The sequence below is a fragment of the Hemiscyllium ocellatum genome, chromosome 9, assembly GCF_020745735.1.
Source record: "Hemiscyllium ocellatum isolate sHemOce1 chromosome 9, sHemOce1.pat.X.cur, whole genome shotgun sequence".
Classification (NCBI taxonomy): Eukaryota; Metazoa; Chordata; class Chondrichthyes; order Orectolobiformes; family Hemiscylliidae; genus Hemiscyllium; species Hemiscyllium ocellatum.
This window is the reverse complement of record NC_083409.1, coordinates 10629886-10644543: the sequence shown is the minus strand read 5'-3', so window position 1 is coordinate 10644543 and position 14658 is coordinate 10629886. Positions and strand designations below refer to the sequence as shown.

The 14658-nt window shown below is 45.0% G+C and overlaps 1 gene segment (V, D, J or C); it reads left to right on the top strand.

Annotated features, from left to right (window-relative positions):
- The first annotated feature begins 2924 nt into the window (after nt 1-2924).
- LOC132818898 (immunoglobulin kappa variable 3-15-like) lies at nt 2925-3594 on the top strand. The segment is given in 2 exon segments: nt 2925-2992; nt 3179-3594. Coding segments are annotated over 2 exon segments (465 nt in total).
- The last annotated feature ends 11064 nt before the right edge of the window (nt 3595-14658 follow it).

Sequence of the window (14658 nt, the reverse complement as noted above, 5' to 3'; positions counted from 1 at the left end):
TACTGTGTCCAAATGTGGCCTTCCCAATGCCTTGTACAGCTGTAACATGATGTCCCAGCTCCTGTACTCCCTGCTTTGACCAGTGAAGATGGCGTGCCAAGTCCCTTCTTCACCATCCTGTCTACCTGTGACACCACTTCCAAGGAACTATGTACCTGTACCCCTCAGACTCTCTGTTCAACAACACTCCCCATGGCTCTACCATTAATTGTGTAATTTCTGCCCTGATTTGTCTTCCCAAAATGCAACTCCTTCCATTTATCAAAATTTCCATCTGGATTTGTTGACCCACTGGCCCAGTTGATGAAGATGACATTGCACTCTTGGATAACCTTCTTCCCTGTCCACTATGCCAACAATTTTAACATCAGCCACAAACTTACTGACCATTCCTGCTATTTTCTCATCCAAATTGTTCACATAAATGATGAACAACAGTGGATCCATGATCGATTCTTGCGACAGACAGTTGGTCACTGGCCTCCAGTCTGAAGAACAACCCTCTCTCACCAGCCTCAGCCTCCTATCATCAGGCCAATTTCATATCCAATTGGTGAGCTGTCCCTGGATCCTATGTGATATAATCTTACTGAGCAGTCTACCATAGGGAACCTTGTATTAACTCCATGTAGACAGAGTGTACTACTCTATCTTTACCTATCTTCCTGCTTCCTTCTTCAAAAACTCAACCATCTACTCATCTCCATTGGAAGTTCCAGTGATTAGGAGGCCCATATTTACTGGTCTGTCTTGGAGGTTCCAGCAGGAAGGAGGTCCATGTTTACTGGTCTTTACTAGACGATCCAGTCCGAAAGAGGTACATGTTTACTGGTCTCCTTTGGAGAGTCCAGTCAGAAGGAGACCAATGTTTACTGGTCTCTAGTGGAGGCTCCTGCAGGAAGGAGGTCATGTTTACTGGACTCTGTAGGAGAGTCCAGTGCATCATGGACACCAAGGTGAGTGTGGGGTTCAGTTCCTTTCTGTTGTAACTGTATAATGGTTCAACCCGTATCCCAGTAAAACACCCTGACTCAGAGACTGATCATGGAAAGGGAAGGAGAGGGGTAGGAGAGGGGAAGGGATTGGAAAATGTTGTGAATGGACATGCTGGATCAGGGGGTCAGATCTTGTGCTGTCCCTCCAGCTCACACTGATGGCCTGAGGATCTCCTCTCTCTGCTGGGCCTTCATGGAATGAGCTTTGTGTCCAAACCAGTCCCCAGTGAGAACAGGCCAACAGCACAGAACTGCCCTTCATTTGACAAGAATCTAGCCATCTTTCTGAGAGAGGCCAAATCCAGGTCAATGCGGAAAATGGGGCCTTACTCCAGGAGAAAACATGCTTCTGGGGTCAAGGGCTACCATCCATGAGTGGGGCAGAGAGAGGGAGATTCATCCTGAATTCAACTGCCACAACCTGGGACACTGTGAGAAAGAGAGAGAAGTGAGTCAGAGACAACGGGTGAGTGTGTGTGTGTGTGTGTGCCAGAGAGAGAGAGAAAGTGAGAGACATGAGTATGATTAAAAACAGAATGACAGAGAGGGAGGGAGTACGATTGTAGATTTGGGAATACAGAGAGAGAGGGAGAGAGACAGAGGGAGGTATGGAGAGGAGAGATAACAGAGGATCTAAATTGAACCGAGAGAGGGAAGGAGTTATGGAGACAGTGAGAGATGGAAAAATAAAGATTATGAGATGGAGTGAGAAAGCATAAGTGAATTGGGGAGAGTGGCTATGAGACAGAGTGAGAGACAGCGAGAACATGAAAGAGATTAATAGTAGGAGAGAGAGGGATAGAGAGAAAGAAGTGGCAGATGTGAGACAGAGAGAGAGAGAGAGGTGGATAGGTTCTGGTCACCACATTCTGGGAAGGATGTGATTGTACTTGAGAGGGTGCAGAGATTTACCAAGATGCTGCCTGGGATGGAGGGTCAGCTGTGGGGAAATCTTGGAAAGGTTGGGATTGTTTCCTTGGAGCAGTGAAGGCTGAGAGGGGACATGATAGAGGGGGATAAGATTATTTGGGGCAGTGATACCGTGGGTAAGAAGGCACTTTATATATCAGTAAAGGACTCAATAACCTGTGTCCCAGGTAACACAGACATGGACACATAGAAACTCGGAACTGGAGTAGGCCTTTTGGCCCTTTGAGTCTCCTCTGTCATTCAGTATGATCATGGCTGATCCTCCATCTCAAAACCATATTCCTGCTTTCTCCCCATTCTCTTCATGCTGCTAAAATGCAAAACAATTATCGCTCTCTTTTTCTTGAATTTATTCAGTTCCTTGGGTTCCACAGTTGTCCTACCCTTTGAGTGAAGAAATGTTTCCTCATCTCAGTCGAAAATGGTCTACCCTGTATCCCCCTGAGACTGGGTCCCCTGATTCCAGACTTCCCAACCAGGGGAAACCTCCTCCCTGCCCAGCCCTGTTAGAATTTTATACATTTCAATCAGATTCCCTCTCATCCTTCTGAATTCGAGTGAGTCCATGGCCAGGCGAGTTGGAGAGTTAGAGAGTGAGAAGAGAGTTGAGAAGAAATGTTCTCACCCAGAAGGTGGTGGGAGTCTGGAATTCACTGCCTGAAAGGCTGGTTGAGTCACAAACTCTCGTGACATTGGAGCAGTGTTTAGATATTCCCTTGTGTTGCTGTAACCTCCAGGGTAATGGGCCAAGAGCTGGAGGATAATCAGATCTTTGTTTAACAGCACAGACACAATGGGCCAAATGGCCTCATTCAGTGCTGTCCATATCAATGATTCTCTGAGAGAGGGAGAGAGAGAGAAGAGGAAGTGTGAGGGGCTGACGTGGCTCTCTCTGCCTGATGCCATTTACATACTGAGGAACACCCAGTCAGACTCTCACAGGCTGCAGCTTTATAAAGCAGAGCCCAGTGAAGGGAGAGTTTATCAGGAACCAGGCACAGGGACAGGAGCACACACCATGATTTCACACATCCAGCTGATCTGGCCCCTGGCATTCTGTGTCGCAGGTACAAATCTCTCTCCTTCCACCTTGAATCTTTCGCTGCTCTCCATTTCACTCCAATTCCACTGACTTGTGATTGAAGGGAAAATGCTGAAACCAGAGGAATGCTCAGTGTCTCCAACAATCTCTCATTTGACAGGCTCTTTCTGTGACAGTTCTGACTTCACTGTGTTTCTCTCTGACCCCTCAGGTATCAGTGGGGACATCACCATGACCCAGTCTCCCCCGGTGCTGTCAGTGGGACTGGGCCAGACCGCAACCATCACCTGTAAGGCCAGTCAAAGCATTAGCAGCTACCTTGCTTGGTACCAGCAGCGAGAAGGTCAGAAACCCTCTCTCCTGATCTATGCTGCAACAACTCGATTCACAGGAGTCTCCGATCGATTCACCGGCAGTGGATCAGGGACCAGTTTCACCCTGACAATCAGCAACGTTCAGAATGAGGATGTTGCTGACTATTACTGTCAGCAGTATAGTAGCAGCCTTTACAGTGATACAGAGCCATACAAAAACCTCAACACACACAATACCAGCTCCTGTACTGACACATCCAACAGTTATATGAAATGTATAATAATGGACAGACAGTCCCACCTCCTGCACTGACACGTCCACAGTTATATATAAAGTAAATTGAACAAATTACCCCATGCTGGGGTTGTCGCTGTCCATGACACACTCCAGTCCCTGTGGTGTCCACCGCTCACTGAAGGCCTCAAGTTTCCCTCTTACACTCCATGACCGCATGTGAAGAACAGCTGCAAGATTTAACAATGAAAACTAAATTTCATAAACCCCTGAGAGTAGCTGGAGACAACCCAGGGAGACAGAGAGAGAAAGACACATGAATGAGGAAGAGACAGAGAGGGGTAGGGAGTGAATGAGATTGACCAAGAATAGACAGAGACAGAGAGAGACAGGGAGAGGTTGAGAGTGACAGGGGGAAGCAGAGAGCAGAGGTTTTTGTACAGCCTCTGCACTGGGAGCTCTCACTGTGTTACACGTTCGGTTAAGGAACTAAACTCAGACAGAGCAAGTAAACCCCAATTGTCCGTTATTAACCCTGTCAATACTGAAATACACTTTCTAAATCACAAATGCTGAATTGTTGAAGGTGTTAGTGGGGAGCTGCAGTGAATGAAATGGTTGATTGAGGAGCACTGTGTCGAACAGGGTGTCCAGCTGTATCTCTTTAGTTCCATTGCCCCGCTTAAGCAGCAAGACAGAAGTCAGTCAGTTTTACTCACTGTGTGGAGGAGCTCTGTCCATTTTCAGCCTGTGGTCCCATTCCTGCAGCATGGAGTGAAATCAGTGACTAGCCTCCTGCCAGTCTCAGTGTGACGGACATGGGCAGATTTTGATGTGAGCTCTGGCTCCCTGTCCCAGTCTCTGATTTCACTGACCTCAACAGCAGCAGCAGCAGCACAGTGAGACACCGAGCTCCCACCTCCCCCAGCTTTTACTCTGCTCAATCACACAATCACAGAATTGTTACAGTGCAGAAGGAGGCCATTCCACCCATCCCCTCTGAATGAGCAATTCACTGAATGTCATTCTCCTGCCTTCTCCCTCTCACCCTGCACTTTGTTCCTTTTCAACTAACATTCTCATTCCCTTCAGAATGTTTTAATTGAAGCTGCCTCCACCACACTCTCAGGCAGTGCATTCCACACCTTAACCACTCACTGGCTAAAAATGTTGTTCCCCATCTCACTTTTGTTACTTTTCCCAATTGCTTTCAATCTGTGGTCTCTTGGTCTGAATTCTTTCTTTTTTTTTTGTAGATATTTTTATTGAAATTTAACATTTTTGCAAATTTACAAAAATAAACAAAACTCTCAAATACAAACATTGATGTACAATTAAATCATATATACAATAGTCATAATTTAACAAAGAAAAAAGAAAGAAAGAAAACAAAAAAAGAAAAAAAAGAAACGAAAAAAGAAAAAAAAACTCAACTTTCTACTAATCTAACCTATAACTAACCAGAGTGTATACCTAAGTCTCTTACATGCTCGGAATGTATAAACATCAAATATAATAAAACCCGTATTCGCGCAGGATTCCTCTCCCAAGGGGCCCCGGAGCAGCCCGGTCTGAAATCTTCACAAATAAAAGCCCTTGTTAGGATAGCCGAAATATCTGCATTTATATAATTCAAAAAGGGCTGCCATATTTTATAAAATAATTCAGTCTTTCGGTGCACCATATTTGTGAGGAAGTCAAGGGGGATATATTCCATAATTAATCTGTGCCAGTTTGAAAGTCCAGGGGGGCCCTCAGCCACCCAGTTCACCAAAATATTTTTCCTTGCACAGAAAGAGAGAATAGAAAATAGTCTCTTCCCATGCATATCCAGAGATGAGAGGTTCGAAAAGCCCAAAAGGAGAGATACAGGGTCCACCCTAATTTCCGTTCCTAAAATTTCTGTCAGGGTATTTGCCACTTTAGTCCAGTATCTGCGGATTTTCTGACAAGTCCACAGACAATGTACAAGAGTACCCACCTCTATTTTGCATTTAGGACACATTGGAGATGCTCCTGCCTTAAATTTTGCCAGTCGAGCCGGAGCTATATGGGCCCTATGAAGTATCTTTAGTTGGATAGCCTGAGTTCTGTTACAGATAGCAATTCTTCTAGCATTTTCCCAAATGTCATTCCACATATCCTCAGAGATTTCTAGCCCCAAGTCCTGCTCCCATGTTTTAAGCAGGTCATCCATGTCTCCTGAGACTCCATCATGTAGCAAATGGTATATAGTACTAACGGAGGATGCCCCTGCTGGTCGTAAGACATTACGTTCTCTGTCTGATTTATAAAGACTATCTATTAATGTAGTCTTCCTCTGTATATAATCTCGAACTTGGAAGTATCGAAAGAGATCCCCATTAGGTATTCCGAATTTCAGACGCAGCTGCTCAAAGGACATCAGGATCCCATCTTTAAATAGGTCCCCTAAGCATGAGATGCCCCTGGATCTCCAGAGTTTAAAGGTGGCATCTGTAATCCCCGGTTGGAATCCCCATGCGCCTACTATTGGTGCATGGGGGGATGTTTTATGTGAGTTACCCTCATTTTGCCGCATTATATTCCAGGCCTTAATTGTGTTTAATATTATGGGATTTTTACAGTGGTCTGTAATGATTTTCCTCTTATCTGAAAATAAAAGGTTAATAAGTGGGTATTTTACTTGGGAGGCTTCGATATCCAGCCAAATTGATTGTGGATCAGATGAAACCCAATCAGCTATGTAACTTAGTAGGGAGCTTAACTGATATTTCCTAAAGTCTGGGAAGTCCAGTCCTCCCCTTGCCTGTGGAAGCTGTAGCTTCTTCAGCTTAATAAGGGGCCGTCTATGGTTCCAAATAAAGGAGCCCAACCAGCCATATAATTTACGTAGGGCTAGCCTTGGCAGCATCAGCGGGAGCATTCTCATAGGATATAAGAGACGGGGCAGAACATTCATTTTAATTAATGCTATTCTCCCTAGCCAGGAAATCGGAAGGTCTCTCCATCGCTCCATGCCTGCCTTATCCTTTCCATTAATTGTACAAAATTAGCCCTATACAGCTGATCAAATACTGGCGTGATAAAAATACCTAAATATAAGAAGCCCTCCAGGGACCAACGGAAGGGAAAAGGGGATCCGTCCATTAAGTGGGGTATCATAGCCAGACCACCCATTGGCATGGCTTCCGATTTTGAAAAATTAATTTTATAGCCTGAGAATGCACTAAATGTATTAATAACTTGAATTAGACGAGGCACTGACATTAAAGGATTACTGAGGAATAAGAGAACGTCATCTGCATAGAGGATAATTTTGTGTTTACCTGTACCAATCCTCGGGGCCGTTATATTAGGATCAGTCCGGATGGCTTCTGCTAATGGTTCGATTATCAGTGTAAACAACAATGGTGAGAGAGGACATCCTTGACGGCAGCCCCTACCCACACTGAAGCCATCCGATCTTAACCCATTAGTAATAACAGCTGCTTTGGGGTCATTATACAATGTTGAAACCCATTTGGTAAACACCTGTCCAACGCCAAACCTTTCCAATGTGTAAAATAAATATGACCATTCAACCCTATCAAATGCCTTTTCCGCATCCAATGAAATTACTACTCCTGGTATCTTTCCCTGATGACAGGCTTGGATCATATTCAAGACCCTTCTGATATTATTGGATGATCTGCGGCCCTTAATAAATCCCGTCTGGTCCTCCTTTATAATATATGGCAGTACCCTTTCTAGTCTTAGTGCTAACATTTTTGAGAGAATTTTAAAGTCTACATTTAGTAAGGATATTGGTCTGTAAGATGCACAATCTTCTGGGTCTTTTCCTTTTTTGAGGATAAGAGAAATATTTGCTTCTTTCAGCGTGGGCGGGAGACAGACCTGACTATGCGCAAAATTATACATATCCATAAGTGGGTCAACCAATATTCCTGTAAATTCTTTATAGAATTCAGCTTGAAAACCATCCGGGCCCGGTGCTTTTCCGCTCTGAAGTTGCCTAATTGCCTCAAGTATTTCTTGGACTGTTAAAGGGGTATTTAGGGCCGACACCTGTTCCGGAGTCAGGCCCGGGAAGGTCAAATTTTAAAAAAATGACTGCATCCTCCTAATCCTATCTTCACAATCCTGCGATCTATATAGTTCAGAATAAAATTCTTTAAAGGTCGCATTGATCTTTTTATGATCATGAGTCAGGGTACCTGTACTTTCCTTGATGGTCGGAATAGTTTGAGGGGCTTCCTTTTTCTTTGCAAGAAATGCTAAGTATCTACCCGGTTTGTCGCCATATTCATATAATCTTTGTTTCGCAAATAATATTTCCCTTTTAGCCGTTTGAGTAAGCGCGGTGTTTAAAGCTGTCCTAAGAGCTGTAATCCTCTGCAATTTTGTGATAGAAGGTCTATCAGCGTATGCTGTTTCGGCTGCTTTTAGGCGAGCTTCGAGCAGACGCTGTTGCTCTCCCTTCATTTTCCTCTGGGTCGCTGAATAGGAGATGATCAAACCTCGTGCATAGGCTTTGATGGTCTCCCACATCATTGACGGATTGCTAGCCGTACCAGTATTAATTTCTAAAAAAGTTTTAAGTTCTTGGGAGAAGTACTTTAAAAATTTGCTATCCTTTATCAGGAAGGGGTCCATACGCCAATGCCGAGCAAATGTCCCATTGTTCTTTACCTTAGTTTCCATGTATACAGCGGCATGGTCAGAGATTGCTATAGTACCTATTTTACAGGTTGCTATAGAGTTTAGAAAAATCGATGGGGCAAAAAACATATCAATTCTTGTGTGACATTTATGTGGATTAGAGTAGAAAGAAAAATCTCTACCCTGTGGATGGAGACATCTCCATACATCTACCAATCCTAATTCTTTATTCAGGTCCGCCAGTTGTCTAGATCTGGGAGATACTCCAGCGGCACTCTTGGGAATCCTGTCTATTTCCGGATCAATAATACAATTAAAGTCTCCCCCTATAATTGTATGACGGGCACCAAAGGCCATCAGTTTTGAAAAAGCTTCCGTTATGAATTTAAAGGGGTGTGCCGGGGGGCAGTACACATTTAAGATCCCATATTCCTCTCCATTTATGAGGGCTTTAATCAAAATATATCGTCCAGATTCGTCTTTTATCTGATTTAGAATTTTCAAAGGGAAGTTCTTCCGGACAAGGATAACGACTCCCCTGCTTTTTGAATTAAAAGAGGAAAAAAAGGCCTGATCAAATCCGCCCTGTCGTAATTTTAAGTGTTCTTTATCCGACAGGTGTGTCTCCTGTAGGAGAGCTATATCAACTCTCTCCTTCTTAAGATTTGATAATATTTTCTTCCTTTTAACTGGCGAATTACTCCCCCTGACATTCCAGGTGCACCACTTAACCGACTGTTCAGCCATAATCATCTGGACAGATCCGAGACCCCTCGGGAGGGGAAATCCTATCTAGAACATCCCGAGCATGGAGCATACAAGATTTACAAAAGTAAAGACTCTCTGATACACTCAAAACAATATAACAAAAAACTCTTTCTAAGTATAAAAAATATAAAACATTCCGAATTGGAGATTTTCTCCCTTGTTCCCAGGGAGCGTCACTTCCTCTCCCACAGTCCATCTTACCCTCTTCCAACCAGTGCCCCACCCTTGACCCAGGTGTTCCTCAATAAAATGAGGAGAATTCAAATATAATATAAAGCTAGAGTTAACAGTGAACACCCCACCCCCACCCACACCCACATCTAAATATATTTGGGAATATTAATACCATATATAACTATAAGATTACAATCTCAACATGTAATACTTAAATATAATACCACAAAATAACAGGGGAAAGAAAAACAACCCCGCTCCTAAAAACAGAAGTAAAATAGAATAAGGTAACCACCTCTCCCCATCAACATTAACCAAACGCCCCAACATATATATATATATATATACATACACACATAGGGGGAAAGATAAGAAAAGATGAAGGGATGTAAACCAAAATAATGGGAAAGGCAGACCAGCGTCCACAATCTCTTACAGTTTATTTAAGAGAGTCCAAGAATTCCTTAGCCTTCTCCGGTGATCCGAAGTTATATATGGATCCTTCGTGGCTAAGGCGTAGCGTCGCTGGATATCGTAAGGAGTACTGAATATTTAAGTTTCTTAAACGCTTCTTCGCCTCATCGAATGCCTTCCTCTTTCGGACCAAAGCTGGGGAGAAGTCCTGGAACAGCATGATCCTGGATCCTTTGTGGGTCATAGCTTGGGGATCTTTTCCCAGATTTCTTGAGGCTTCCAGGAGCATCTGCCTCTCCCTATAGCTCTGCAGCTGGAACAGGACCGGGCGTGGGCGCTGGGTTGAGCCGGGCCCACGTACTGTGACCCGGTAGGCCCATTCTACCCTTACCTGGCCTGATCCAGCAGGCAGATTTAAAAGCTGTGGCAGCCAATGCTCTAAGAATGCTGTCAGCTGACCTCCCTCTTCCTGCTCGGGCAGGCCCAACAACCGAATATTTTTTCTACGACATCGATTTTCGAGATCATCAATGTGGTTTTCTAGGTTCTGGACTCGATTCTCGAGAAAACGGATGTGGTCGGCTGTTGATTTTATCGCAGTCTCTGAGGCTGCGGCCTTCGACTCCACCTCTCTGACTCGGCACTCCAATTCCTGAATGTCTCTGCCCTGCTTCTGCAGCTCGGCTGATAGTGCTTCTCTGCTCTGCCGAGACTCATCGATAAAAGCATCAATCTTCGCCTCCCACCTGGCAAACATCTCCTCAAAGCTCATCTTCATTGGTAAATCTCCTGAAGTGGCTGAAGACACCTTTGTTGCAGCTGAAGAGGGAGAGGGTGGGGGAGGGGTCCCTGCTTTCTTAGAGCCGCCTGGTCCCTTCCCTTTACTCATTTTCCAGCTAGTATTAGACTATTTAAATGTACTAATAGGTAACTATTTAAGGTTAACAACTATTATAAATGGTTTAGTGAGTGTGGTGGGGGTGGATAGCCCACTTTTCCCAAGTTTTGTGTAGAGCACTGTGGACTCAGTCTTGCTGGGTCGCCGCCATCTTGGATCCCCCCTGAATTCTTTCTTAATTGGGAACATTTTTTCCCTATTTACTCTGTCCAGGCCCTTCCTGATTTTGAATTCCTTGAACAAATCTCCTCTAAGCCTTCTCCAAAGAAGACAGTCCCAAATTCTCCAATCAAACTTCATAACTGATGTTCCTCATCCCTGGAATGATCTTTGGGAACAATTTTTGTCATTGCTACAAAACATTCGCCTCCTTCCAGAATTCTTCACATTATCTATATCCCTCATGATTTTCCAAACCTCTACAAGGTCACTCCTCAGAACCTTCCGCTTCAGGGGAAGAAGTCTCAGCTTTTCCAGCCGCTCATAGCCATGGAGTCATACAGCGTGGAAACAGACCTTTCAGTCCAACTTGTCCATGCTAACCAAATATCCTAAACTGACCTCAGCCCATTTGCCAGCATTTAGCTTACATCTCTCAAAACCCAACCTATCCATGTACCCATACCAATGTGTTTTAAATGCTGTAACTGTATCTGCCTCCAACACTTTCTCTGGCAGCTCAATCCAGACACGCACCACCCTCTGTGTGACAAGTTACCCCTCAGGTCCCTTTTGAATCTTTTGCGTCTCACCTTAAACTTATGTCCTCTTGTTTTGGAATCCCTTTCCCACGGAAAAGACCTTGGATATACACTCAGTTCATGCCCCTCATAGTTTTATAAACATCGATAAGGTCACCCCTTGGCCTTAGATGCTGCAGGGAATATAGCCCTAGTTTCTTCAGCCTTTCCCGATAGCTCAAACCCTCCAAATCCTGGCCACATCCTTGTAAATCTTTTCTGCCACTTTTTAAGTTTAACAACATCCTTCCTATCTCAGGATGATAGGATTGTTCACATCATTCCCAAAGTGGCCTCACCAATCTCCTGCTGCAACATGATGTTCTAACTCCTGTACTCAATGCAGTGATGAACAAAAGCAAGCAAACCAAACACCTTCTTCATCACCCTGTCTACCTGTGACCCCACTTTCAAGGAATAATGTACCTGCATCTTCACCCCTAGGTGTGTTATTCAGCAACACTCCACAGGGCCCTCCCATTAACTGTATAACTCCTGCCCTGGTTTGCCTTTCCAAAATGCAACATCTCACATTTATCTAAACTGAACTCCATTTGCCAACCTTCTGCCCATTGTCCCATCTGATCAAGGTCCCGCTGTACCCTGAGATAACCTTCTTCACCATCCACTGTCCCACCAATTTTGGTGTCATTTACAAACTTACCATAACTCCTATATTCACATCCAAATCATTTCTTTAAATCATGAAAAGCATTTGTGGACTCAGCACCAATCCTTGCGGGCACACAGCTATTCACAGATCTCCAGTCTGAAAAGCAACCTTTTTCCACCACTCTCTGTCTCCTATCTGCAAGCCAATTTTTTTGACTTCAATGGCTCGCTCCCCCTGGATCCCATGTGGTCTAACCTCACAACCAGTCTATGGTGTGGAACCTTGTCAAACACTTTACTCTGAAGTCCATACTGACAAGGTCTAGTGTTCTGTCTTCATCAATCCTTTTTGTCATCTCCTGAATCAAATTCATGAGACGTGATTTCCTATGCACAATGCCACACTGATTATCCAAACGATGTAAATCCTGTCCCACAGAATCCACTCCAACATCTTACCCAGCACTGACATCAGGCTCACTGGTCTATAGTTCCCTCGCTTTTACTGACAGCCATTCTGAAATAATGGCATAATCTTAGCCAACCTCTCTGTTTCTCCAGCACCTTATCCATGGTTGCCGATGATACATATATCTCAGCAAGGATCCCAAAAATCTCTTCCCCAGTTTGCCACAATGTTCTGGGGTACACCTGATCAGGTCCTAGGGTTTATCTACCTTTATGTGATTTAAGATTGTTTGCGTCTCCTCATTTATATGTGGTCTCTTTTCAAGACATCACTATTTTTCCGAATTCCTTAGCTTTCCCCACAATATATACTGACCTAAAATATTTGTTCAGGATCTCACCCATCTCTTGTGTCTTACCAAAATACAGCACTCACATTTATCTGAATTAAACTCCATCTGCCATTCCTCAGCCCACTGGCCCCGTTGGTCAAGATTCCATTGTATTCTTAGACAACCTTCTTCACTGCCACTGATTAGATTAGATTCTCCAAAGCGTGGAAACAGGCCCTTTGGCCCAACAAGTCCATAATGATCCTCCGAAGAGTAACCCACCCAGACCGACTTCCCTCTCAGTAATGCATCCAACACTTTGAACAATTTAGCATGGCAAATTCACCTGACCTGCACATCTTTGGACTGTGGAAGGAAACCAGAGCACCCAGAGGAAAAACACGCAGACGCAGGGAGAATGTGCAAACTCCACACAGACAGTCACCCAAGGCTGGAATCGAACCTGGGACCCTGGTACTATGAGGCTGCAGTGCTAATCTGTGAGCCACCATGCTGACGCCCCCGAGCCACCACTAAGCCACCAATGCCACCTGAAAATTCACCTAAACACACGCTTGCCACTCTGGTCCCTCTCTGCCCATTACACTGCTGCTACCCTAAACTATATTCAGAAATTAAAGACACCCCCCCCCTCCATTTATAATAGCTCTATCATATTTGCAGGTCTCTGTAAATTCCTTGCATTTGTATTCCTCCACATCCTTCCCACTGGGTGGTGACTTATTGACTGCTCTGAGGATTCTGTGGTCCTTGGTGGTCCTCCCTGATATTTGCCCCTGGCTCCCACAGCCCTGCCAAGTTAGTTTAAACCCTCTCTAACAGTAGTAAACAACCTCACAAAAATCTAAAGCCCTCCATCATGGATCCTCTTTCCAGCCCAGCAGTCACCTGTGTTCACCTCCTGATTCTATTCTCACTTGTGTGGGGTGCTGAAAATGTGTTGCTTGAAAAGCGCAGCAGGTCAGGCAGCATCCAAGGAGCAGGAGAGTCGACGTTTCGGGCCTGAGCCCTTCTTCACTTGCGTGGGGCACTGGGAGTAATCTGGAGATTCCTACTTTTGAGTTCCTGCTACTAATTAGCAGCAGGAACTCAAAAGTAGGTAGCTCCACATTACTTAAAAGTAGGAAGCTCCAAAACTTCTGACTGCAGGACCACATCCCTTTCCTCCCTCTGTCACTGGGACTGATGTGGACCACGACTGCTGTCTGTTCCCCCTCTCCCCTGAGGGTGTTCTGCAGCCGCTCAGTGATATCCTGGCACCAGGGAGACAACACACCATCCTGGATTCCCATCTGCAGCTGCAGAAACACCTATCGATGCCTCAGTCTCCAATCTCCTCTCACTAAAACTTTTCCAGTCTTCCTTGTGCCCCCTGTACAGCTGAGCCCCCCATGGTGCCATGGAGCTGGCTCTGGCTGCACTCCCCAGATGAACCATCATTCTCATCAGGATTCTGAACTGAATCCTGGTTGGAGAGTAGGATGTCTGGGGATTCCTATACTAGCTGCCTGGTCCTTTTGGACTGTCTGCTGCTCCCCCATTCCCTCTCTCCCTGCATACTCTGAAGCTGCAGAGTGACCACATCTAGAAACGTTTCTCCACGGTGCTCTCAGCCTCACGGACGCTCCGCACTGACACCAGCTGCTGCTCAAGCTCCAAAACCCAGAGCTCCAGCTGCTGTCATTGACCACACTTCCTGTACTCATGGTATTCCAGGACCGGGGAAACATTCTGAAGTTCCCACATGGATGCACACTCTCTCCACTCTTGGATTATCTCTATGCAGAGTTCTGATGACAAACAGCTCCAGCAGGGCTCACAGTCCAGTGGGTTCAGTGTTCCAGGGTTTTGGAGAAACTCTCCAGAAGACTTTAAGAAATAGGAGCAGAAATCGGCCATTCAGCCCATTGAATCTGCTCTGCCATTTGACCTTGGCAGATGTGCTTCTCAACCCCAGTCTCCTGCCTACTCCACAGGAACTTTCCATCCCCTTAACAATCATGAACCTATCTATCTCTGTCTTAAATACATTCAGTGACTTGGCCTCCACTGCCCTCTGTAACAATGAGTTCCACAGATTCACCACCCTCCGGCTGAACAAATTCCTCCTCATCTCAGCTGGAAAGGGTCGGCC